We start from the raw sequence: 23,115 nt of genomic DNA, 5'->3' as shown, positions 1-23,115 counted from the left end.
GCCCCCCAACACCACAAGTTTCAACTTCGACGCATCCATGAACTCCATCTCATCTTCATCAACAACCTCCTTCGTGCCCCTCTCCATCCTCCGTCCAAAGAACCTCTTAAAGGCAGTCTCATCCACGAACGTCAACTCCGTAATGCAGTCGTAAGGGAAATCCTCCTGCGTTCCGGCGAGTGTGATGGCTGAATAACTGCCGTCCGCGCCTGCCTCCGGTCGAGAGAGGTACATGCGCCTGTGGGAGAGCGGGAAGTCATCGCCCGCGAGGCGTTGGATGGGTGAGAGCTACTTCAATTGTAGTTGCACCTGGTCGGCACCATCACGTGACCGAGAGGAGCGGTCAGGGTGACGTCACAGCCGTTCTTGCGGGAATGACGTCAGGCATCCAGGCACTGCACAACGAGTGGACGACCGCCCAACCTGTTCTTACTCTGATTCCCATGCATCTGCCAGCCTGGATCCAGGGCTCGGAGATGATGTCAAGCCTGCCGCCTCTATATAGGCCCCGGGCGCTGCCGCGGTCCCACGTCTGTCACTCAGCGAAGAGATGAGACGACAATGGACTCACCAGCAAACTCCACCAACTCAACAAAGAGTCGCGAGGGGCCGCGCAAATACGCCTACAACCGCGAAGGCGCTCGTGAGCGGGAAACGCACTTGTAACATTCTCCCCGTCCTCGGATTCTAGTCGCAGACATGGCTAACATCGCACAGATATCTGCCTTACTGGGGCTTCTCCGATTCCGAGAAGTTCGCTCAGGAGTCGGTTGGCAACTACCCCAACGCATCGCGCGACAATGTCCTCACCGTATTCGCCCAATTGGCCGCCCTGCGCATGAACGCCCAGCGCGCCATCATCTCCCTGTTCGACAAGCGGCAACAGCATGTCATTGCAGAGGCGACGCCAAAATCGGGGTTACGCGGTGCGGAGGGTCGCGATCAGGGCGAGGGCTTCTGGCTTGGAGTAGGACAGTTTCCTCGAGAGAGAATCACCATGTGCTACCACGCCATGAAGTCGTTTGTCGAAGACCAAAATGAGCTGTTCGTGGTCAACGACCTGACCAAGGATGAACGGTTCCGCGACCACGAGTCTGTTACAGGCCATCCTCACAACACGTTTTACGCTTCAGTGCCGATTCAATCGCCGGATGACTACATCATTGGCGCTGTAGCAATCCTAGACAACAAGCCCTGGGATGGGATATTCGACGAACAGCGGACTTTCCTGACAGAACTTGCAGCAACAGTGATGGACCATTTACTCTCACAGCGAGCAATGCGCGAGGAGTATCGCGAAGAGAAGATGGTCCGCGCCCTTGGGTTATTCGTCAAGGGCAAATCTGACCTCAACGAGTGGTTCGACAGTGGAGAAAGCTCGAAGCATCGAGATCAGATGGGTCAAGTCAACAAGAAATTGGAGAGGATGCAGGTCTCGGGGTCCGGCAGCGCGAATGACGACGATCTGGAGGATAAGGACGAGGATCAAAACGGCAACCGAAAGGGCAGTGGTAAAAGCGATGAAGGAGGGAATAGGCCATCGACTGAGGAAAGGAACAAGCACGAGTCGCCGATCAAAAAGTTCCATCAAAGCAACAAGGAGCAGCATGAATCAAAATCCGAGTCTCCAGAGGGTTCGGAGTCACAGAAGAAACAGCGACCGAAGCTGTCTCCGACCACCAGCCACTTGCAAGACAGTCTGGCTCCAACAAATGTGCGATCTGTCGTCAATCGTGCAGCGTCTATGATTTACCAAGCACTGGACCTCGAAGGTGTCATGTTTATCGATGCCAGCGTCTACGCGCGCCGCCAGACGGTCGGGTCCAACCAGAACGAGCAGAAGCGGGACGAGTACAACATCGAGCATCAGGAACGCAAGGACTGTGGGGAGGACGACGTTCCATCGGCAACTCAACGTGATTCTCGTTCCAATTCAACTGCGTCAGAGAACGAGGAGGAAGCTCGAAGCCTGGTGTTGGGCCACTACACATCAACTACGTCAGAAGGTGGTGTTGACCTGAGCGACAGCCATTACGTCTCATTGTCCGGATCGTTCATCAATCACTTAATCGACCAATACCCCCGCGGAAAGATATTTCACATCGAAGAGGACGGTTCGATAGCGTTGAGTTACGAGGGTGTGGCCGATGAGATGAACTACTCTGTGAACGGCAGTCGGGGTGCGGCGACCAGCAGCTCAGATAGCGTCGACGTCAGGCAGGAAACCTCGGACGTCAAGCAGCTCATGAAGGTCCTCCCCGATGCCCGGTGCATTGCCATATATCCCATATGGGACTTCCAGCGCGGTCGATACTTCACCATCAATGTTGTCTGGACCAATGATCCTGGTCGAGTGTTGTCGGAACCAAAGGACTTGACATACTTGGCTGCGTTCAGCAATACTGTGATGGCTGAAGTATCTCGCCTGGACCTCGAGGCCGCGGATCGCGCCAAAGGGGACTTCATCTCCTCGATTTCACACGAACTGCGGTCGCCACTGCACGGACTTTTGGGAACCGTGGAGCTCCTCCAGGAAATGGTGACCGGGTATGCCCAACATTCTCTCATTGAAACTGTGTATAGTTGTGGCCGGACCCTGCTCGATACTTTGAACCACCTGCTCGACTATGCCAAAATCAACACGCTTACACGCCCAGGCCAAACGGAAAAGTCAGGAAAGAAAGGCTTCACGGAAGCACAGCCCGCAGTACCTGGGTCTCTACAAGACGAGGACCTGGGCGTATTGGTGCAGGAAGTCGTCGAAGGCATCCTTGCCGGGGTCGAATACCAGCGTCGCGGGGCTGAGGGTGGTAGCAATGAACGAAGACTTTCGAAGAGCAATGGTACTGGCCGGCTCATGACAATCGTGGATATTGAGTGGAACGACAATTGGCGATACAGTATTTACGCGGGCGCCTGGAGACGCGTGGTGATGAACTTGTTCGGGAATGCCCTCAAGTACACACAGACAGGGTATATTCGCCTCCTGATGAAGAGCGACACCTTGAAGCGCGACGGCAGGAAATCGGTTCCTGCAATCAGAATGACCTTCAGCGACTCCGGACGCGGCATGTCCAAGGATTTCATTGTCAACCACCTCTACACTGCCTTCCACCAGGAAGATACAACGGCGCCTGGACTTGGAGTGGGGTTGCATCTGGTACACCAGATTGTCAAATCCTTGAACGGAACAATCAACTTCACGAGTGACATTGGCCGAGGTACGGATGTCGATGTTGTTCTGCCCATCGACCCGCCTGAAGAGTCAGCGCTTTCATCTCGCGCCTATGGATCATTGAAGGAGAAACTGGAAGGGAAGACCATATCCCTCTTCACACGGAGTTCCAAGCTCGGCGATATCGGAATGGATCCGAAGGTCTTCGACCATATACTGACCAGCCTTGGGCGCATGACGACGGGCTGGTTCGGTCTACGAGTCCTGACCACAGACGAGCATGACCGTGGAGATGCGGATTTCGCCATCGTCACAGAGCACGAGTACCGAATGTACTACCGCAAGGGGTCTAGCGAACCACAGGATGGGCGGTCAGGGGAGATTCAACCAACATATCCATTGATCGTGCTGAGTGAGCGGACAAGCGGGTGGAGGACAATAGGAGAGACCGTGGACGACTCGGCTATCTTCCTTACGCAACCGTGAGTTTCTCCGCATATAAAGTCAGGCAAGCAACTAACAGACTAAGGGTGAGTCCAAAGTCATTGGCAACCGCGTTCGAGCACTGCCTAGCTAGTCCCAGTCAGAGTGGGCTGTCCACCCCGCGCAAGTGGTCGTCACATGTCTCGCATGTCGATGACGGCGAGAGTGCAAGTGATGGTCGACCAACTCCGACTGATGGCGAGGAGGAGACTCAAGACGAGTCCACCACAAACAAACCACCAGATAGCCAAGGAGCACGCAGAATCCTCCTGGTAGAAGACAACCAGGTCAACCTCAAAGTCCTCGAGATGGCCGTGAAGACAGCCGGTCTGGGCTATCAGACAGCCACAAACGGCCTCGAAGCCCTTGAGAAATTCAAGAAAGAGCAATTTGACGTGGTGATCATGGACGTCTCCATGCCGGTCATGGACGGACTCACCGCGACGCGAGAGATGCGCAAGTTCGAGCGACGCAACAAGCGACGGCGAACAACAATCATAGCGTTGACCGCTGTACTATCCGCATCCACACAACACGAGGCCACGGTCAGCGGCATTGACTTGTTCCTGACGAAGCCTGCCCCCTTGAAACAGTTGAAGGAAATGCTGCGGAAGTTATCGGAAGGGAAGAAAATTGCGGAGAAGTAACGGGCTGGCATGTACTTGTAACACTATACGACCACGATCTGTCTCGGTCTGTGACCGCGACGACGGGCGTGAAAATATGTACTATAGCGATGATGACAATAGACGAATTATGGCCGTTTTTCGGACGAGTGCAACCAGGAGCGGCTCTGAGCCTAAAATGGGTGTTTTGGTATCTGTCACGGCCGTCTGGCTTTCGCCCTCGTCCCTCAATACACTCTCGAGGAAGTCTGACCGAGTAGACCACCGCCATTGCTTATAATCCTGCGACGGGTCCGCCTAGGGTCTTACCTGGGAAGTCGAGTCCTTCCTGATATCCTACCAAGGTCGCATCCAACGGTATGGAGTCGCAGAAGTCACGCAAGGTATACCGTATACCAAGCAATCCCGAACATCGGATATCGAACAAGTCACCAGCTTGGCTTGATCGAGAACGCATGGATCGAACGTCTCAAGAACCGTTCCAATCCGAACCCGCTTTGGTCAAGGTCAAGATAGTTCCCCACGGTCCGATCATCCCATTGAGAGCATCAGTTGCTGCTTGGGCCTGGGAAGCGGTAGCAAAGTCGACGTAAGCGTAGTGAGGAGCATTTGACGCGGCTCTTCCTTGGTAATGGGGACAAATGGTCTTGCTGATCGCCTCCCTATCAATTCGCGATTATGGTTAGTAACGATAAGTCAACTAGACAGTGGCAAACTCACACCCCAAACCCAACAAAGAACTCGGCCAGTTTCTCGTTCATGTAGGCCTGGGTCGATGGCTTGGGCAGGCCACTGACAACCAAGCGGCATCCTCTCGCAGCGTAACCCCTGAAATGCCGGGCCGCATCACTTCTCTGCCAACGGTCAAACACATACCCAGACCTCTCGCCATTGTCTCTCCGCTGCTCCTTCGGGACGCACGGCTTCACCTTAAGCGGTCTTCCCTGAAAATCGCGTCCATTCAACTCGTCCATAGCATGATCCGCCTTGTCCTTTGTGTCGAATTCAACGAAGCAATACGAGGGGTTCCGGCCGGTGAAAGGATCGACGGAGATGTCGATTGCAGTACTGGGAACGTTCTAGTCAGCGGCCTTGGAAAGAGAGGGAACTGTGGAGCCATCGGGGGAACACACAACTCGTAGCCCGCATCTTGAAGAAACGTGGCGATTTGATTTTGTTTGGCAGCATATGGTAGGTTTCCAACGTAGATACGGCGCCCCTCTGCTATGGCCGTTGCGGCATCAGTTGACTGTTGGGTTATCCTCTTGGGTGTGGAGCGGGGGGGGAGCAGCGTCCTGGGTCGATAGCTCCGCGGTTGGAGTGCGCCAGTCGGGCGAGGCAATTGCGCGGCCGTTCCATCTCTGATCTGTTGGAGCAAGGATTGTCAACTGATATCCAATGCAATGAGAAAAGAGGGAGAATACCTCTGCTGCGCCAATCCATGTTGCTTAGATCTGGGCGAGCTGAATACCTAGTGTGGAGCGTGAGGGGAAACAAGGCCGTGTTCGTGCAGCTTACATAACCGGAGTTATGCAGCGCACGTAGCCAGAACTGTGCAGCTTACATAACAAGAGTTGTGCACGATACGAGGTCCACTGCATCAGGATCAGGAAGCCTGGGAAGTTTCGATACCCCGAAGAGGGGAGGTCTGACCAAATGACATTGTGCTAAAGAACAACCGCCACTTGACCGGGTGTCCTATCTTCCGCGCGGCTTCTTGAGGGTTATCAACCGTTTCTCCCCAGCTTATGACAGATCTCAGACGTTCTTCCCAGACGTTCTCCTCCGCCCAACCCCCAGGACCAACGGTGCTTGAATGGATCTATTGTCGGACTACCAAGTGAGGCCCACAATAGACACAATGTTAAAATACCCTGTAGCCCGCGTGCTAAGTGGTTGCAGTACTTTAGTTTAACCCCTTAAAAAATAAAGGTTATTCCGTTGGGTAAATAGTAACTCACGTGGCCCTTTAGCTTAATAATTACGTGCTAGTGCTGTAATAACCTAATTTAGCCTTTAAAGGGCAATTTTAGCTTATTTTAGGCTTTAAAAAGCCTTATATAAACACCTAAAGCCTTTAAAAAGTGCTAAGTACCTATTTTTATTAGGGAAGCACCTATTTTTTTTTCCGGGCTTAAACAGGCTAAAACTAGGCTGGAAATTACTTTTTAAAAATTTTTAAAAACCGGGAGGTCCCGGGTTTAAACCTGGGTATAATTATGTAAGTTTTTTTTTTATAGGTTAGGTAAATTAGGTGGAGTTAGAAAGTTAATTTACCACTTTTTAATTAGGCTAGTGCGGCGGCAAAAACCTTTAAAAAGTATTAAACTTTTAAATTCTAATTTTACATATAAAAATTTAATATGCTTGGCTTAGTAAAAAAGTGTTAATTCTTGCTTATTTAAACTAGTAACTTTAAGCTAATAAAAAGCTATTATTTAAAATATATTTAAAATAGCCCTGTACTTAGAATTGCAAAAAAAATTAAAAAGTACTATCTTAATATTTAAAAAATTTATAAATTAAAAACCTAGCATAACTTTATGGTATTAAGTCCTTTATACTTATTTATAACCTTATTTAATTTATAAATATTTAAGCAAGCTATTTAACTAATAAAAACCAAGTGAAGACAACCGGCCGTAATACAAAAAAAATAATTAAAAGTAAAAAGAAAACAAGTAAATAAATAAACTAATTTTATATTAAGGTTTAGGTAACTTAATTACAAGAGGCTTAAGCTTAAAAGCTAGGGAATATTATAGTTAAACTAGTTAGCTAAATATTTTAATAAATAAAGTATATGTACATGCTAAGCAGCCCTGCGCTTAATATTTACTAAGTATATTAAAGTTATATTACTGGCCTTTAACTCTTAAGGCTTAAACTAATTATAGTTAAAAGGCTTTTTAAATAAAATTTTATTTAGTGTTTTAACATAAGAGACTGCTATATATATTAAACCTGGCAAAAAGTTTTTTTTTAATATATTTAAAACTGCTTTATTAATAGTTATTCCCTGTGCCTTATAAATAGTAACAGCATATGTAAAAGTTAAAAAAAACTAGGTATGGTAATAGGTTATATTTGCCCTAGTAAACTCTTGCTTTAAAAAATAAATAAGTATAATATAATTTTTATTATTAATAGTAACGCCTGGCCTAGTATACTTATTAAACTTAATATAAATAGCGCCCGGGAGATTTATACACAAATTAAAGTTAGGCAACTAGTTAATATTAATAATAGTGTTTAAAAATCCATTTACTAGGCTGGCTTTAACCTAATAATTTTTTACTAATATAACACAGGCGCCTATATAAAGGTGCAAAGTAAAATATAAATTATTTATATTCTTAGTTAATATAGTCTTTGTATTTTTACCCTTATATATAATATTAATAACTAAAATTACATGGTTTAGATCCCGCAACGCGTTGTGATTCCGGGCAGAAACCTAAGTTTTTTTATAATATATACATAATATATTCTTAAAATTATCCTTGCCGCCATAAATTAATTATATACATAATAAAAAAAGTTTTTAATTATTTCTTATTACCCTATTATAATAAAGGTTTTGTAAAGTAGTTTTAAAGACTTTTATATATAAATTACTTTTATCTTGCCGCTAAATAATATTAAGCTTAATGGTAATATTAAATAAATAATATAAATGGCGTGCGTGAACCTTATTAATATTTTTTAATAGCTAATTATAAAACAACAGGCGCTATATAATAAGTGGTAATTAGTAAAAATCCCCCGCAAGAATAAAACTAATTTTTCTAAAGTTATTATTAATAGTAGAAAATGCTTTATAATAATATTAATTAATCCACTGCATATATGGCAACCCAAGCATGGACTTTTTATTAATAATAAAATAATATATACTAAAAAGAAGACTTTAAAGCACGCGCAAGTTTTATAAATTTAATACCTAATACTTTTGCTAAATACTAACCAGGAAATAAAAAAGTGCGTGTAAAGTATACCCTAATATAGTATTTATAGTAACTCTAGTTAAAGCAGCGCGAATAATTAGTATTTTTTAGCTAGTAGCCATGGTTATATTTTATAAATATATAAATATTAGTTTAATGGCATGTGTTTTACTAGTTCCTGCCTAGTTATTTAAATTAACTTGGATAAAGCGCGGAGAGTTACTAGTAAAAATAAATTAATAATACTTAATTATAAGGTTATATAGGTGCTGCTGCTTAACCTTTAATCCTTTAATTAATACTTTAAAATGCAGTAATATAGTAACTAAAAATATTATTTTAGTATTATTTTATTATTCGTGTTTTATTATAGTTTTAGGATACTTATTAATATAAGTATTTTAGTTATAAAAGTAATTAATATTATAATTTTTAAGTAAATTAGGATTCTTAAGGCATGTAAAATTATTTTTTAAAAGCTATATAGTAAGCTTAACCCATGCTTCCTACTTTTTTTTATTTATTTACTTAAAATTATTATTATTATTCTTATCCGGAGCTGGAGCGGTAAGAATATAATAAAAATTATTTAAATAATTATATGCTTCCTGGCAAATAATATACGCGTTATAAAAAGTTAAATACTTAATATTTTTAATAATTTTTAAACTATTAATATCTTAAAACTAGTGGTAAAGCATTAGCTTTACACGCGCTAAATTTTTAGTTTAATTAATAAAATACTTTAAAAAGTAATTTAAAACACGCGCCTTTTCCTAATATTAGGAATATATCTTAGCCACACTCCTGTACTTATAGTTTAAAAGGAAATCTAGAAAAGTAATATTTTTATACTTATTTAAACACTATTTATATTTAATAAAAAAAAGAAGGCCTTTCCTAAAAGCACTATTAGCCTCTAGATTATTATTATTAGCCTAATTAATAATAAATAACTATTCTTATTATTTCTTTAAATAATAATTAACATAAGTAACTATTTATAACCCCTGTGTTAAAAGTAAATAAAGTAAAAAATAGTAAATCTCCTGCGCTAATTAATCCCACTTAAAGATTAACTTATTTATTAATTTTACCATGGTAAAGAAAAGGGGATTATCCGGGTTTAAATATAGGATTAACTTTATTATTATATTCTTATATAATATAGTCTTTGTTTCTATTTTTATAATATATTTAGTAATATAATTTATTACTACACAAGCGCTTGTATAGGGTGCTATATTTATATTTACTAGCTAACCTATAAATATTAATTAATTATAGTAATTTAAATATAAATTATTATATTTAGGATATAGCCAGTAATAAAACACCTAAAAAGGCTTAGCTAAAAATGTATTCTTAGTATATAATATAAAATAATAAAAATAGTAATAAACCTTTTTAAATTCCTTTTATTTTTTAAGGTAGTACGCTTTAAAGCACTAGTATTTTTATACATAATTTAAAATTATAAATAAATAAGTAACTGTATTATGCTAATTTTTTAAAAATAAAAATATTATAAAATACTTATTTACTAGGTTAAACTCCCGCCTAGGCTTTAAATTAAGTATAAATATATAAATACCCTAAAACTTTGTAAATGTGTCTCGTGCTTTAGGAAAGATATATTTTACTTTAAAAAAAGGAATATTAGTAGCAAGAGTTAAATTAACCTAGTATAGTCTATGTAAATATATTAATTTATAGCCTTGCTATTTAAAATAAAACTACTTATTATTAATTTTAAACTTAGGCTTTAAAATAGTTTTCCTAAATATTTTAAAACACAACTAAAAATAGTAGGAAATAATATAAGGATTTTTATGTAAATTATCACGCGTAATCTTAATTTATTTAGTTAATAATTCTTAATACCACTTTTTAAAGCAAGGGAGGTGCTGCATTAAATTATACTAGTAAAGATTAGTAATAAATAATATTATAAATAAATATGGCGCACTTAAATTTAACATAAAAGACTTAATTTACCTGCGCTTTCCTATTTAAAATAAACAAGTGCCTTTTAAATTACTAAAAAATTAGGTAATTAAGTTTAATAAGACAGCGAACTTAGGACTATTATTTTAAAAAGTAGCTTAAATATTTTTAATAATAATATTTACATGCGTACTAGCCTTTTAATAAATATAAAAACCCACCCAAGTATTTACTTATTTTTTTATAATTATATTAAATATTATAAACTAAAAACAGGGATGTTTTGCAAAGCGCCTATTATAATACTTTATTAAATACTTAATATAGTTATTATAAGCTACTTGCCTATCTTTAGGCAAGGTAAATTTAGCTTTACCTTAAGAAAATAGGGTAAAAAAAGCGCAGGCTAAAAAAGCAGTGCTGCGGTTAAATTCTAATAATAAAATGCTTTAAAATAAAGGCATGTTAAGATACGGAGCACTAGGGCTAGGACTACAAGTAATTAAATTAAAAAATTAGGTGTTTACTTGCTATTAAATTTTTATTAATTTTATATTTTTTATTATAAAATTGGGTATTATAGCAACTTCTAGTAAAAGCTTTTTATTTTTATTTAAATTTTTAAAATTAAATTTATTAGTGTTAAGGTCCTGCACTATTATATTATTAGTAATATATATATTTATAGGTAATATAGCCAAAGCTTTAGCATTAATCTAGATATCTTAATATTAAAAATAATAGGTATATAAATAAAAGAGCTATATTTAAACATACTTTTAATAGACACGGAAGTTGCGCTTATACTAGCAATAAAAATAGGGGTTATTTTTTATATTAAATAAATAAAAAAGAATAATGTTTACTTCGCGCGGTAGTAAAGAAAGGGTATTATATATATAGCTAATATTTTAAAGGAAATAAATAACATGGCTATGGTATTTATATTACTAGCCGCGTACCTGTATTACCTGTACATGCATATGTACCTTTGCTATTAATATTTTTTTAATTTATGTTAAATTAGGAAGCGGGGGTTGTAATATAGGTATTAGGCCTGGATTAAGGTAATTAGTATTACTAAATAATTATATATTTTTATTTTAATTTTTTGTTTTACAGCGCTTGCAAACGCCTTTTATTAAGTATATTTTAAACTAACGCTTATTATAACTACTACACTGCTTTATATGTTTATTAGCAAGGGCGGTTTAGAAACTTATAAGGCATTTATTATTAAATATAAAGAGAGCTGGCCTAGCCAGTAGCTTAGGATCCTGGATATTAATAATAGGGTTTATTTTAATAGCGGGTTTAATTTTGGATTTAAGTTCGTGTTTAGGTTTGGGTAAGGCATTACGTGGCGTACTAAATACGCTTGGAGTACTTATAATAAATACTTTAGACTAAATAAACTCGCGCCAAGATAATGGCGTTCGCGCAGGTGCTGGAAATAGGAAGGAACCTAGTATTAAAGCAAAGGGTCCTAATGTTAAAATAATTAAAAAAGGAGTTATTAATAAAGGAACTAGTAAAGGAATCCTAGTTGGTAAACCCGCGCCTTTACTACTTGTACTTATAGGAGTAATTAATTAAGATAATATAAAAATAGCTAAATAAGCCTCTCCAGCGTGATTAATAACTTTATATTTTTTATAAATAGTTACTTGCTCCCTACAAGCCAAAGCTATTAATTCTATATTTAAATTATAAATACCTTAATAGTAAAAGGTAGGAGGACCTTATAAATGGCTAGCTACCCGCAAAGGTAGAGTAATTTACTAAATAAAAACTACATAATTTAATAAGGCGGTAGTTAGTGCCATAAAGTTTGGACGGGTAATGGCCAAAGAATTAGGTAAAGCAGCCTTAGTGCTGTCTTGTTTTACTACTATTAATATAAACTAGAGTGCTGGAGTAGGTTAACTAATTATAGTAGATTAAGCTTTTGCAAGCCGCTAAAAAAAATAAATAAGGTTAGTATTTATAATTATAGGATAATAAATATATATATAGTTTGCCTTATTATATTTTAATATTCCTAGCACTATATAGTTAGCTTTAATATATACTTAGCTAAAATAAACTTTAATATAGGCTTAAGCTTATTATATTACAAGCAGATTTTACTAGCTAAAATAGTAAGAGGGTTTATAATAAAAAACACCTGGCCACAGGCGCGTAAAAAAATGCGTATATCTAGTAAATATAACTACAAAAGAGGTTTATTAATAAGAATAATTTTATAAAAAAAGGTGTAGATAGCGGAGGTACGGATAGCGGGGTTATGGTGGTAAGTTTTAAACTATTTAAAAGCAAACTAGTATTAGAAGGGTCGCGGGTCACGTGTAAAAAGGCAAGCTAATCTAAAGCAAAAACACGTAGTCCACGTGATATTACTTTGGCTTTAAGTGGTTATTCATGGGATTAGTTAAAAGGGGGCGGCTAATTAAAAACGGCAGAGCTTGCTTAGTCAAAATTTGCCAACCCAGTCATTCCCGCAACTGACTTTTAAATTGCAGTCCTAAAGTACTGCAAATTATCCCTCTCTACCTCTGCTCACCAGAAAGCAAGCAGAACAAGCACAGCAACAATCAAACACCCTCGAACCAGGCTACGAACACACACCTTGCGAACACTACGACGAACGCCGAACCCACGCGGCAAATGTCCATCGGACCTGTCTAAACCCCAGTAACATTTCGGATAAAATCCCGCCAAGACGAGACGCGCGAGTATACCCCCGGATATGCCGCCAGCGCGCACCCCTTCCCGCACAAGACAATGGCAACAAGAACGCCATCGACAACCGCCGGACCACCGCTATCGCCCTTGCACGAGTCCTTCCCGCCCTCCGGGACGCCCGCGCAGAACATGCTGTCCCGAACTTTCACCGAGTGAACATTATAAGCGTCGACGCACCTTGTCTGCTCGATAACAGGCACAGTGACAGCTGCAGCGTCTGCGAGGCGGTACCGCTCTCCGTCAGACGGCCCCAGCCGGATACAACGACATCGTCACCGGTATCAGGAGCCGTCGACCCAAGCAGGGGGAGTTCCACCTGCCCAATACCGGCCCCGTACTCGAGTTCATCGGCGAGCGTCATGATAGCAACGTCGGGATCGAACCTTCCTGCTATGTATGCCGGGTGCACGGTTACATTCGTGGCGTTGATGACGACCCCGGCGGTGTTGTATGCGTTGCTGGCTGGCGACGCGCACGGAGAAAATCGACAGTTTACCGCCGTTGACGCAGTGGGCTGCGGTAAGGACGTAGGTAGGGCTAATGATGACGGCGCCGCAGTGGAAGTCGCCATTGATTAGGACGGAGGCTTGGTATGGGTATTTTTCGATGATGACTTAGAAGCCGCCCACGATGGCCTTCTCGGCCAGGGCTGCGAGTGGGATCCATAGGAGGGCCAGGAGGACCTGGAGGGATTTCATCGAGGGAGTAGGTTCAGAACGCTTACGATGGTCTTTGTGTGTATTGAGGTATATCAGTCTCCTGTTGATGTTGAGTTGCGCATTCGACGATTGCATTCCGAGTGGACGTATCGCGACGAATAAGTAGGCAGACTCCATCGCTCCATAAGCCCTTGCACCCTGGGATAGATGGAGAGACCCCTGCATGGACCGGACAGCACGACCAATGAGACCCGAACGGACTAGGAGTTACAGTCACGGACTCGTCCCCAGAGCGAACAATTTCCCCGCAAACCACAGAGCTTCGACTCTACGATCGCATGACACACGGGAATCGGAAATAAAAGGCCCAATTGATTCACGCGAGCCTCTGCATTCGCATAACAGAATGGGGAACCCAGATCCGATCTGGGAACAAAACCCATACCAAGGCGTCCTAGACTATAGCGCGATACCATAAAGACAACCACCCAAGTTCACAAATACATCAGGCGCTCCGGTAAAAGCCTGGCTCTTTCATTTCTCCCACACAACTACTCCGGCCGGTAGTCTTCCACGGGGAAAGTGTCGGTTTGGGTGATAATGTTGGGGTAGGGCAAATTCGGTGCGTCTTCACAACGCGCAGTATACCGGTGACCGCGAAACCTGTAGGCGGAACTACCCAGCCACGGCACGTCAGTATCGAACAGTTGACTCTGCACGGGGTTGGGGTCCATACTGGCCGGGTATATGTGCGTTGATGCTGTTTCCTTGGATGGTATAGTTTCCATCCGCGCCATTGACCGGGGCGATAAACTGGCAGACGTTGCCGCCATTGTCGTCGTATTTCTTGATCCCGCCAGATCCATCATGGCATTTATTTGTTCAATATGCACCTTGTCTTTTTGGTTGCTTTTTGTAGGGGTTCGTGGGCCTTATGTTTTGCAGCCTTCGCGGGGGCAGGTAGTTTGAGCTTCCTAGTAATAAATTCCAAGTATTTAGGAACTTTTTTCTTGGTTTTAAGATAACTATTTTTTAGATGCCAGGCTTTATTTTTAAGCTGGAAAACATTTTGGTCTTTAAGGGCTTTACTAATAGTACCGCCGGGGCTAAATATTTTAAGGATTTGACTTTAATAAGGGCTGTTAACTTGGTTAAGATCTTTTATTAGAGCTGCTAGTTTATTTTCTGTTTATTTACGGCGTTGTTTAGGAGGATTAGATGTGTACTTTGCACGAGAAGGGTTGGCTAATTTAAGCATCCGCGCGCGCTTATAAAGGGCTTAAATGGATTTAGATTAGGAGTTATAGGGGATGCCAAGCATGTAGCCGCGATTAGGGGTGGGAATTAGCAGCGGTGGGGTGTAGTCTTTTAGCTAGAAGATATGAGTTTAAGGCCGTTGGCACCCTAAAAAAATAGATTAATTTAGTGACATGGTTACTGTGCGGGGGTATAGTATGGCAGAATTTGGAGGCGTTGTTGTTCCTGTTAAGTTTATTAAGCCTTGTAAAGTTGCTGTTACTATTGCTGTTGCTGTTGCTATAAGCATCCTGGGGAAAAAGCCTGCAGCGCGATGTGTGCAATCCCAGCAGCACGCGCCACCAGAGTATTGTAAATGTTTGTGTTAATTGGGACTGCCGGCGCTTGGGCAGCGACAGGACACTTTATTTAAAAAGGCGTACTTTGTGGCTTAGAGTTACTATTTAGTAAAGATGGTTGTATTTCTTATGTGGTGTTTTTTAACTAATCTGTATTAGCAGTCTTATTATAAATGTAACACATGGGGAGAGTCTAACTTGGTGGTTGTTAATAACATTAAAATTATTTTTAATGTACAAGGTGAGAGCCCGGAGGAAGTCTTTTTATTGGTATTTATTTAGGAGCCTTTTTAAAGCGTTATTATTATTAATATTATTAAGCAGGAATTCGCGACGTGAGCGGGCGTGGTTAATAAATTTGGCTTTGGTTAGAAACAGCAACCAAGTTCCAGACTGTTTGTTAAGTAGCTGTTAGTTAAGGTTATTAGGAAAGAGGGAGTACAGCAACTTGGTGCAAGTATGGTTAGGGTTGTTTAAAGACGCGATAAATACCTGGGTTTTTAAGTTAAGGAATAGAGCGCCATGCGATTTAACAAGTTATTTGCCTTTATATATAAACATATTAAGAAAGTTATTGTTTAGCTTGGAAAAGCTAATCTCTTGAGTGCTGAAGATACTTAAGATAAATAAAGTTAGGTTCGCCTTTTAGATAATATAAATTTAAAAAGAATTAGTAAGGTTGAGCTCGGCCGGTGATAAAAATAATTTAGTGGTTAAGTAAACATTCTTTGTGTGCTTAAACAGGCACTATGTAGTGGCATACGCCTGATGCAGGGTAATTTTAGATCCTGGCTTGGATAAGAAGGTGGTCTTGGCCAGCAGCGAGAGGATTTGTGTAGACTAGAAATTAGCTAGTTAGAAAAATGTGTGTGTAAGGGGGAAATTTACAAGCATATTAAAAATAGGCAGACTTTAAGTCTTCAAATACATGTTGGCCTTAATAAAAACCATTTTTTTTAGGTTATCTTAACTAGATAAAACTAGTAGCTGCTGCGGCCCCCGGGCCCTGGCCATGGTATACTATTTTTTTAAACACTTGGAATGATTTATAATATTAGAGATAATATTATTAAAGTTAGAATTAATAAAAGGGTTTTATTTTTACATAGTGCCTTGTGTTATGTTTAGGTGACTAGTTTTGTTCTTTGTTAATGCTAGTAAATTAACTACACCCGCGGCTACTGCCGACGCTAATTCGTGCTTAATCTAACTATTAGGTGTGGGACGGAGATGATGGTGTTGGTGTTGCTAAGGATGAGGCTGTGTTTGCCCTTGGGATGGTTCTTGAAATTGCGGGATTGGTGTTGCTGCCGTGTGTCCAGCTGATCCGGCTGATTGTACCGAAGGCAGGAGCACGAAGTTGGCCGTCAGGGAATCGAGGGACAGGTGGCAAGTGTTGCCGATCACCAACGCGGTCGTTTTCGGCGATGGTTCTAGAGTTGGTTTGGAAAGAGAGGTTCGAGGCATGTCCGAGGCAAGTGCTGTTCGGCAGGGCAGGTTCGCAGGAAGCGCTGGAAGCACCTAGGCAGCCAGCAGAGCAGAGAGTTGTCGATCAGTATAAGTCCGATAGGGGCGTATCAAAAGGAATTCGTCGAATGGTGGATTTGGGGTATAGGGGATGGACATACGAAGGATTTGTCAAACGACAACCTGGTGGAAGACCCCAGCCAAAATGCATAGAGACGTCCCACCCGTGCAGGGAGAGTTCAAGGAAAGCATCGAATATCGACCGAGTGGGGTGTGAGAATGCGTCAAACGGATGATTGCAGGTTTGACGGAAAGGTATAGTGCATAATGAAAAAGTCCAGGATCTGGATGAACTGGTCATGCTATCACAGACGAAAGGCCAGCTCTCTGAGTGATGGTCAACGTTGATGGTATCCTCAGGCTCTCGCCAATCAAGCTATGGGATGATCGGCCTACCGCCTGACTTATGTAATGGCAGAATGAGGAGGTGTTCGGCGTCGCTTGACCGTCTGACTGTTATGTTCGGGGGCAGCTGTGCTTGCTATACGGAACTCACTGGCGACCTCAACAGGTCGGATCTGTCGATCTATTATGTTAAATGCGTGTTTTGTAAGTTGGGTCTAATACCTGGATAGCATTGTCTACTCATCGGTTCGCTCGGTGCGGGTGGGCGAAGTCTACCAGCATCGTCGCCTGATGGTCTATACCAAGCTAGCGGACCAGGCTTAGTTACCTACACGATGGTCCGAGTCTTCAGACAGGTCTTCCCACTCTTCGTCGTCTTCCTCCGCCCCCCCCTCTCTATCTTCGCCAGTTATATCCTCCACGCCTTCATCTTCATCATACTCTTCCCGAAGCATACTGAGCAACTGGATGAGACCCCGAGAACGTACGTCCTCTTCTCGTCCGGCCGCAGGTGAATCAGAGTTCTCCGATTCCGGGTTCCGCAGACGGGATGCTTGCCCGGTTGGAGCCGGCGTGCCATCAGGCGTCAGACTCAGAATGCGAATGGTTTTGGTGGGAAAGATGCGCATAGGTCCTGTGTTGTCACCGGGGTCCGGGGCGCCGGGACGGTTGGGGGGCGGCTGTTGGCGACCAAGTGTCTACATGATTTAGACTTCAGCGTACCGCGTTCGCGGGGCAGCGACTTACAGTGTATGTACTCATAATGGCGTCGTCGAACAATGCCATAAAACTAACGGGAACGGCGAGCTGGGGCGTTGAGCAGGTAAGGAAAGAATATGACGCGCGACTTGGACAGTCAATGTCCTGAATTCGGTTATCGTCATCCAGCGCGACAACGTAGGCCCGGTCTTGTACCTCGAACATCAGCCGGTGGTTGCGCACTGACAACCAACCGCCTAGGTCAAATGTTGAACCGTCGGACTCGCATTCGATGATGGCGCTGCAGGATGCAAGATTGGCAGGGCCGTGGATTGCATTGCGCCAGTTCGAACAAACGAATACTCGACCAGCACGGGAAACACCAACGAATAGATCGCTGCTAAGCATACCCGCTCCCCATTCATCGTCGACGTTCCGAACATGTTCCGGATCGTCCGGCAGCGGTAGAGGACCCTTTCCCAGTTTTATTGGCGCCAGGTGGTCATTGGATGGGCGGCCGATGGGCTCGTTGGGACCGTGCATATCATGCGTCGCGAGACTGTGTATCAACCTTTCGGTCGCCGAACGAGAACCGGCCTTGGGCGGGCGGATATGATATGTTTCTGTGCACTGCGACGGAAGCAGCGCACCGAGCAACTCCCCAGATGCCTTGCTGTGAACATGGTAGCCCTGTGGGCCCATGGAGTATATCACGACATCATGGCTCTGATCCAGATGTCCAACCGCATCGTTTTCAATTGTCAGATGGGTTGTCAAGGTGGGAGGTCGCTGGGTCATGTCGTACACGAAGCCTTGTCCCTGCGTCGACACCACGCAGAGCGTCCAGTAGGAGAGCTGAAAGCCTCTTGTCTGACAATCATGATCCAGGACTGCAATGCGACGAAATTCTCCGCGTGGAGCATCGTCCACGTCTGCTTGCCATACTTCCACCGCGTCTCCTTCGCGGTCGAATACCACCATCCCATCCTGATATTCTAGATGCGCATACGGGCGAACAGCGTGCTCGTTGTCGGTGTCGAGAGTGGACGGCAGTTGCCATAGGATTTCGCCTGAATCTATATCGGTAACGTTGAGCCCGCCGGCATGAGAAGTCGACACCACAAACCGACGCTTCAGGTCCGCCCGAAAGCGCCACACTGGATTGTTCCCAACTTGTAATACACGCTCACGTGTCACCGGTATGTCGGCCGCCCAGTTGTATGCAAGTAGTCTCTGCCGTTCGCATTGGCGCTTTGCAGACACGGTATCGTCGAACCATCGCGAGAAGGTGGGGCCGGGAGGGGTGAACGCTTTCAAAAGGACGGAGTAGATGGCGTCTTGGTGTGTGAGCTCGATGAATCGGTGCCAGGCTTTGGAAACAGCGGTCAGAGAAGCAACAGTGGAGAGCGAGGCGAACTCCAGCACACGGAGGACCAGCTCTGGCGGTAGGATAGCGAGGGGATCTGTCACGGGCGAGGTGCTTTGCATATCCGTCGGTTTGGGCGGAGAAAGAAGAAGCTGGAGGCCTGGCCTGGGAGGGGACTCGGAATCGGATTGTGTGGATGATGTAATGGCCCGCTTATGTAATTGGCTGTCCATGGAGTCAACCTCGGCAGGGGACAGACTCAGAGAGATCTGGCAGCCGTCACCTCGGCCTTCTTCCTCGGGCCATTTCTCTGCTTCTTCTTGTAATCGTTTCCTTTCCCTCTTTTTCCCGTCAGCGACCCTTCATCTTTAACATGTCCAACAGGCAGATTATCCTCCACAAGCGTCCCACCGATGCGATCGATCCCTCTCTTGCCTCCGGCACCTTTCAACTTCGTACCGTCCCCCGTCCAGACAATGTCCCCGCCGATAAAGTCCTCGTGCGCGTGCACTACCTCTCTCTCGACCCGGCCATGCGTCAATGGCTCTCTGCTAGTCGCTCCTACATTGCCCCCGTCAAGATTGGTGCGGTTATGCGCGGCGTGAGCATGTCTCAGGTGGTGGCGGTGGGCAGCGACCTCACCTCGAAGTTCCAGGTCGGGGACTGGGTTTCAGCATACACCGGATGGCAAGAATACGCGTTGTTGGGTGCGGGAGATGTGGAACAGATTGCAATCCCGAAGGGTGGTCGGCCTACCGACGCGTTGTCGGTTCTTGGCTTGACGGGCTTGACGGCTTACTTTGGGATGATTGAGATCGGACAGCCCAAGGCCGGGGACACCGTCGTGGTGTCTGGGGCTGCCGGAGCGACTGGTATGGTCGCGGGACAGATTGCCAAGATCAAGGGAGCCAAGCGCGTTATCGGCCTGGCTGGATCCTCTGAAAAGTGCGAGTTCCTGGTGAAGGAGCTGGGATTCGACGTTGCGATCAACTACAAGTCGGCCGACTGGAGGAAGCAACTGAAAGCGGCGACTCCTGAGTATATCAATGTCTACTTCGACAACGTTGGTGGTGAGATTCTCGATGCTTGCCTTGCCCGGGCTGCCCCCTTCTCCCGTTTCGTGATGTGCGGTGCTATCAGTCAGTACAATACTTCAAAGCCAAAGGGGCCCGCCAGCGTTATGAATGTCATCGTGAGTTTCCTCCGTTTGATTGCCATGCCAGCGCTAACAGATGTCAGTCCCAACGAGTTACAATGAAGGGCTTTATCGTTTTCGATTTTACCAGTCAGTATGATGCTGCTCGTGAGGAACTGTTGTCCTGGCTAGCCCAAGGAAAACTTGCCCGTAAGGATCACATTCTCACTGGTGGCCTCGAGGCGGCGCCAAAGGGGCTTGTTGATCTTTATGCTGGCGTCAACACTGGGAAGTTGATGGTTGAGGTGGCTCCAACCGGTGAGACGGCACCTCGGGCGAAGCTATAGACACCTTCCGCTGTGTATCATCGGTTGACCATCTAGATACCCGTGAATTCCAGTTTTGTATTATAGTTACCTAGCGTCCGACTGGTAGATTCCTGTCTTCGTAGCCATGAAGGACGGGGATTTGCTGTCAATCATAACTGAGGATGGAATGCGGCTACACCATTGTCTATCCGTTGGGGATGTTTGTCGCCCCTGCACAACCGACTTCGATAGCGGCCTGTCAATGATATCTTTGCATGTGTATCGCGGGACAGACGGGGGAAGGCGGAGAGAGCCGCGGTCGTCCGTCACCCGGGGGAGGTGCTGATATCCATGTGTTTCTCTGGGTCCCTCATGTTCTCCTATATACCCCTTAAACTGCTATCGCCATGACTGTCTCTACGCGCAGCATCGACGCGGGCCAAATGACATACGCGATTGAGAATCTCCACAAAGACGGCTTTTGCCGTTATCTCCAACATCCTGGACGTCCAACCAGTCGAGTATGTGTACGAGCGACTCTGGCACGCGGCCAATGAGGACCAGATATGTTGGACGGAACTATTCATGTCATGGCAGCGCTGGACGAGACTTCGCATTTTCTATCTCGTGGAAATGGACGCCGTGCCCAGCGAGTTGATACAGCATCCGGCTGCTCTTGAGATCGTGAATTCAATTGTCGGAGTAGGGATGGTAAAATGTCATCATAAAACAGACTGTGACCAACACAGCAAAATGTTTATGTTTCCTATGACGCTTAGAAACAACATACACGTGATTAAAAGTGGGTTAATTTTAACTAATAATTAAGCGCCTAGCCCAGCTAATAAGCTTTTATATTAAAATTAGCGCTTTTTTATACTACAGGAGCTAGACCCTTTAAAGTATGCCAAGCGCTAATTTAACAGCCTTGTTTTACTGTAACTGTCACACTGGTCATTTTGGTGGTCACAGACGGTTAGACATATGTTGGATCCCACCCCTATGTTGGAGAACAGCTGGCTGTATCAAACTTTACAGCAAATATCGCGAAGCCTGACTCCAGATCCATGGTGCACCGCTCAGATCAGTTGCTTGTTGTCCCCGAGCCTTGGGATCAGGCCTGTGGTGTGGACATCATTTGGTGTCTTTCTAATGTATACTTCAAGAACAGGCTGATGATCTATATTCCCGGGAGTCACAGTTGGAAACAGCGGAATGATGTGTTATTAAATACTACCAGATTGCTTGGCCTGTTTGTTGCTAGTGCAGGCTCCTTTGTTGCCGTGGGCAATTTACATTAATTGCCGATGACACCAAGGTTTAAAAACGCACTTTGTTATTTGGCTTCTATGCTGTGCCTTGCTTGCATCAGCAGACAGAATAATGTACAGCGGTGTTTGTGGGGGGGACAAGGAACTTGTTCAACCTGCACTTTCATAACTTAATAGGACTCAATATTACTGCAAATCCACGAAAGATGTTGGTGGTGAAATATGGGTTAAAGAAACATGAAGCTAAGGGACGCTATAGCGTTAGTAAATACAGGTTGGCCCACCCTGTTTATAGCTAACCATAGCTTAATTAAGCTAAGGTAAGCAAGCCAAGCTTGCTTTATTAAAATTTTTAGCTTATTTTATATTTTTTAAAAATTTTATTTTATACTTTATTAATATTTTAAAAAAAAACTTATAATACTTTAAATTACTTTATTATAGCTTTAACTAATAATCCCCCTAATAATTTTATAATTAATATACTTATTTATTTATTAGTACTAACGCCTTTACCTTAGATAGTTATTAAAAAAGTTTTTATAAATTAATTAGGCTTTTTTAACAAATAAAAATAAAATATTTTTAAAAGTGTAATTAAGCCTAGGAAGCTAATTTTAATAATAAAATATAAAAAATTTTTTAATTATTTTTAAAGTATTCTTTAATTATTTTTTTAAAAGCTATTAATATTAATACTAGTAATTAGTAGCTAAATATATTTTATTTTAGCTTATTATTGTCAGGGCCAATGTTTTTTTTGTTTAATATTACCAGAGCTAATCTACTATTAGTTTAGAGTTAGCACCTTAGGTAACCTAAGCTTTGGCCTTAGGCTATTAAGGGCTTGGTATACCTTACTATTATATTAGGTTATATAACTTAACTAGGTTATTAATATTTAAGGTTTTAGCTACTAGTTAAGCAAGGCTAGGGTAAACCCTAAATATAAGTTAAAGTAAAAATTTATATATAAAATATTTAAACCTATATTTACTTTTTAATTAAAAATAGTTTAAGTATAACTTAAAGGTTTATAAAAATAGCCTTAAAACTAGTTTTTTTTTTAAATTTTTAAGTAACTTTTTTAATATTATTTAATAGGGTTTAAAATACTTTATTTTTATTAATTAAATTTTTTATTAATATTTTTATTATTAATAAAAAAATTTAAAACTTATTAGTCTTATAATTAAAGTTATTTATACTTATTATTTTTTAAACTTTTTTAATAATAGTATCCTAAATTAAATTTTTAAAAAATAAGTAAAAGTAGTCTGCAGGTAT

The 23,115-nt window shown here is 42.8% G+C and overlaps 3 protein-coding genes across 3 annotated transcripts; 1 reads left to right on the top strand and 2 right to left on the bottom strand.

Annotated features, from left to right (window-relative positions):
- Window positions 1–561: 561 nt before the first annotated feature.
- DSM5745_03859 (hybrid sensor histidine kinase/response regulator) lies at window positions 562–4,305 on the top strand (the record flags this gene model as incomplete). Its single annotated transcript, XM_026745875.1, has 3 exons — window positions 562–662; window positions 718–3,657; window positions 3,705–4,305. The coding sequence occupies 3 exons, from the start codon at window positions 562–564 to the stop codon at window positions 4,303–4,305; spliced, it is 3,642 nt and encodes a 1,213-aa protein (XP_026604871.1).
- A 448-nt stretch (window positions 4,306–4,753) lies between these two features.
- On the bottom strand, window positions 4,754–5,433 carry DSM5745_03858 (uncharacterized protein; the record flags this gene model as incomplete). The annotated part of the gene is made up of 3 exons (XM_026745874.1): window positions 4,754–4,946; window positions 5,005–5,352; window positions 5,414–5,433. 3 exons carry the CDS (start codon window positions 5,431–5,433, stop codon window positions 4,754–4,756), a joined length of 561 nt encoding a protein of 186 aa, XP_026604870.1.
- An 11,936-nt stretch (window positions 5,434–17,369) lies between these two features.
- Window positions 17,370–19,347, bottom strand: DSM5745_03857 (F-box protein; the record flags this gene model as incomplete). Its single annotated transcript, XM_026745873.1, has 2 exons — window positions 17,370–17,747; window positions 17,797–19,347. 2 exons carry the CDS (start codon window positions 19,345–19,347, stop codon window positions 17,370–17,372), a joined length of 1,929 nt encoding a protein of 642 aa, XP_026604869.1.
- Between the last annotated feature and the right edge of the window lie 3,768 nt (window positions 19,348–23,115).

This window comes from Aspergillus mulundensis, assembly GCF_003369625.1.
Source record: "Aspergillus mulundensis strain DSM 5745 chromosome Unknown scaffold_3, whole genome shotgun sequence".
NCBI lineage: Eukaryota > Fungi > Ascomycota > Eurotiomycetes > Eurotiales > Aspergillaceae > Aspergillus > Aspergillus mulundensis.
This window is presented reverse-complemented; position numbering and strand designations above follow the sequence as displayed.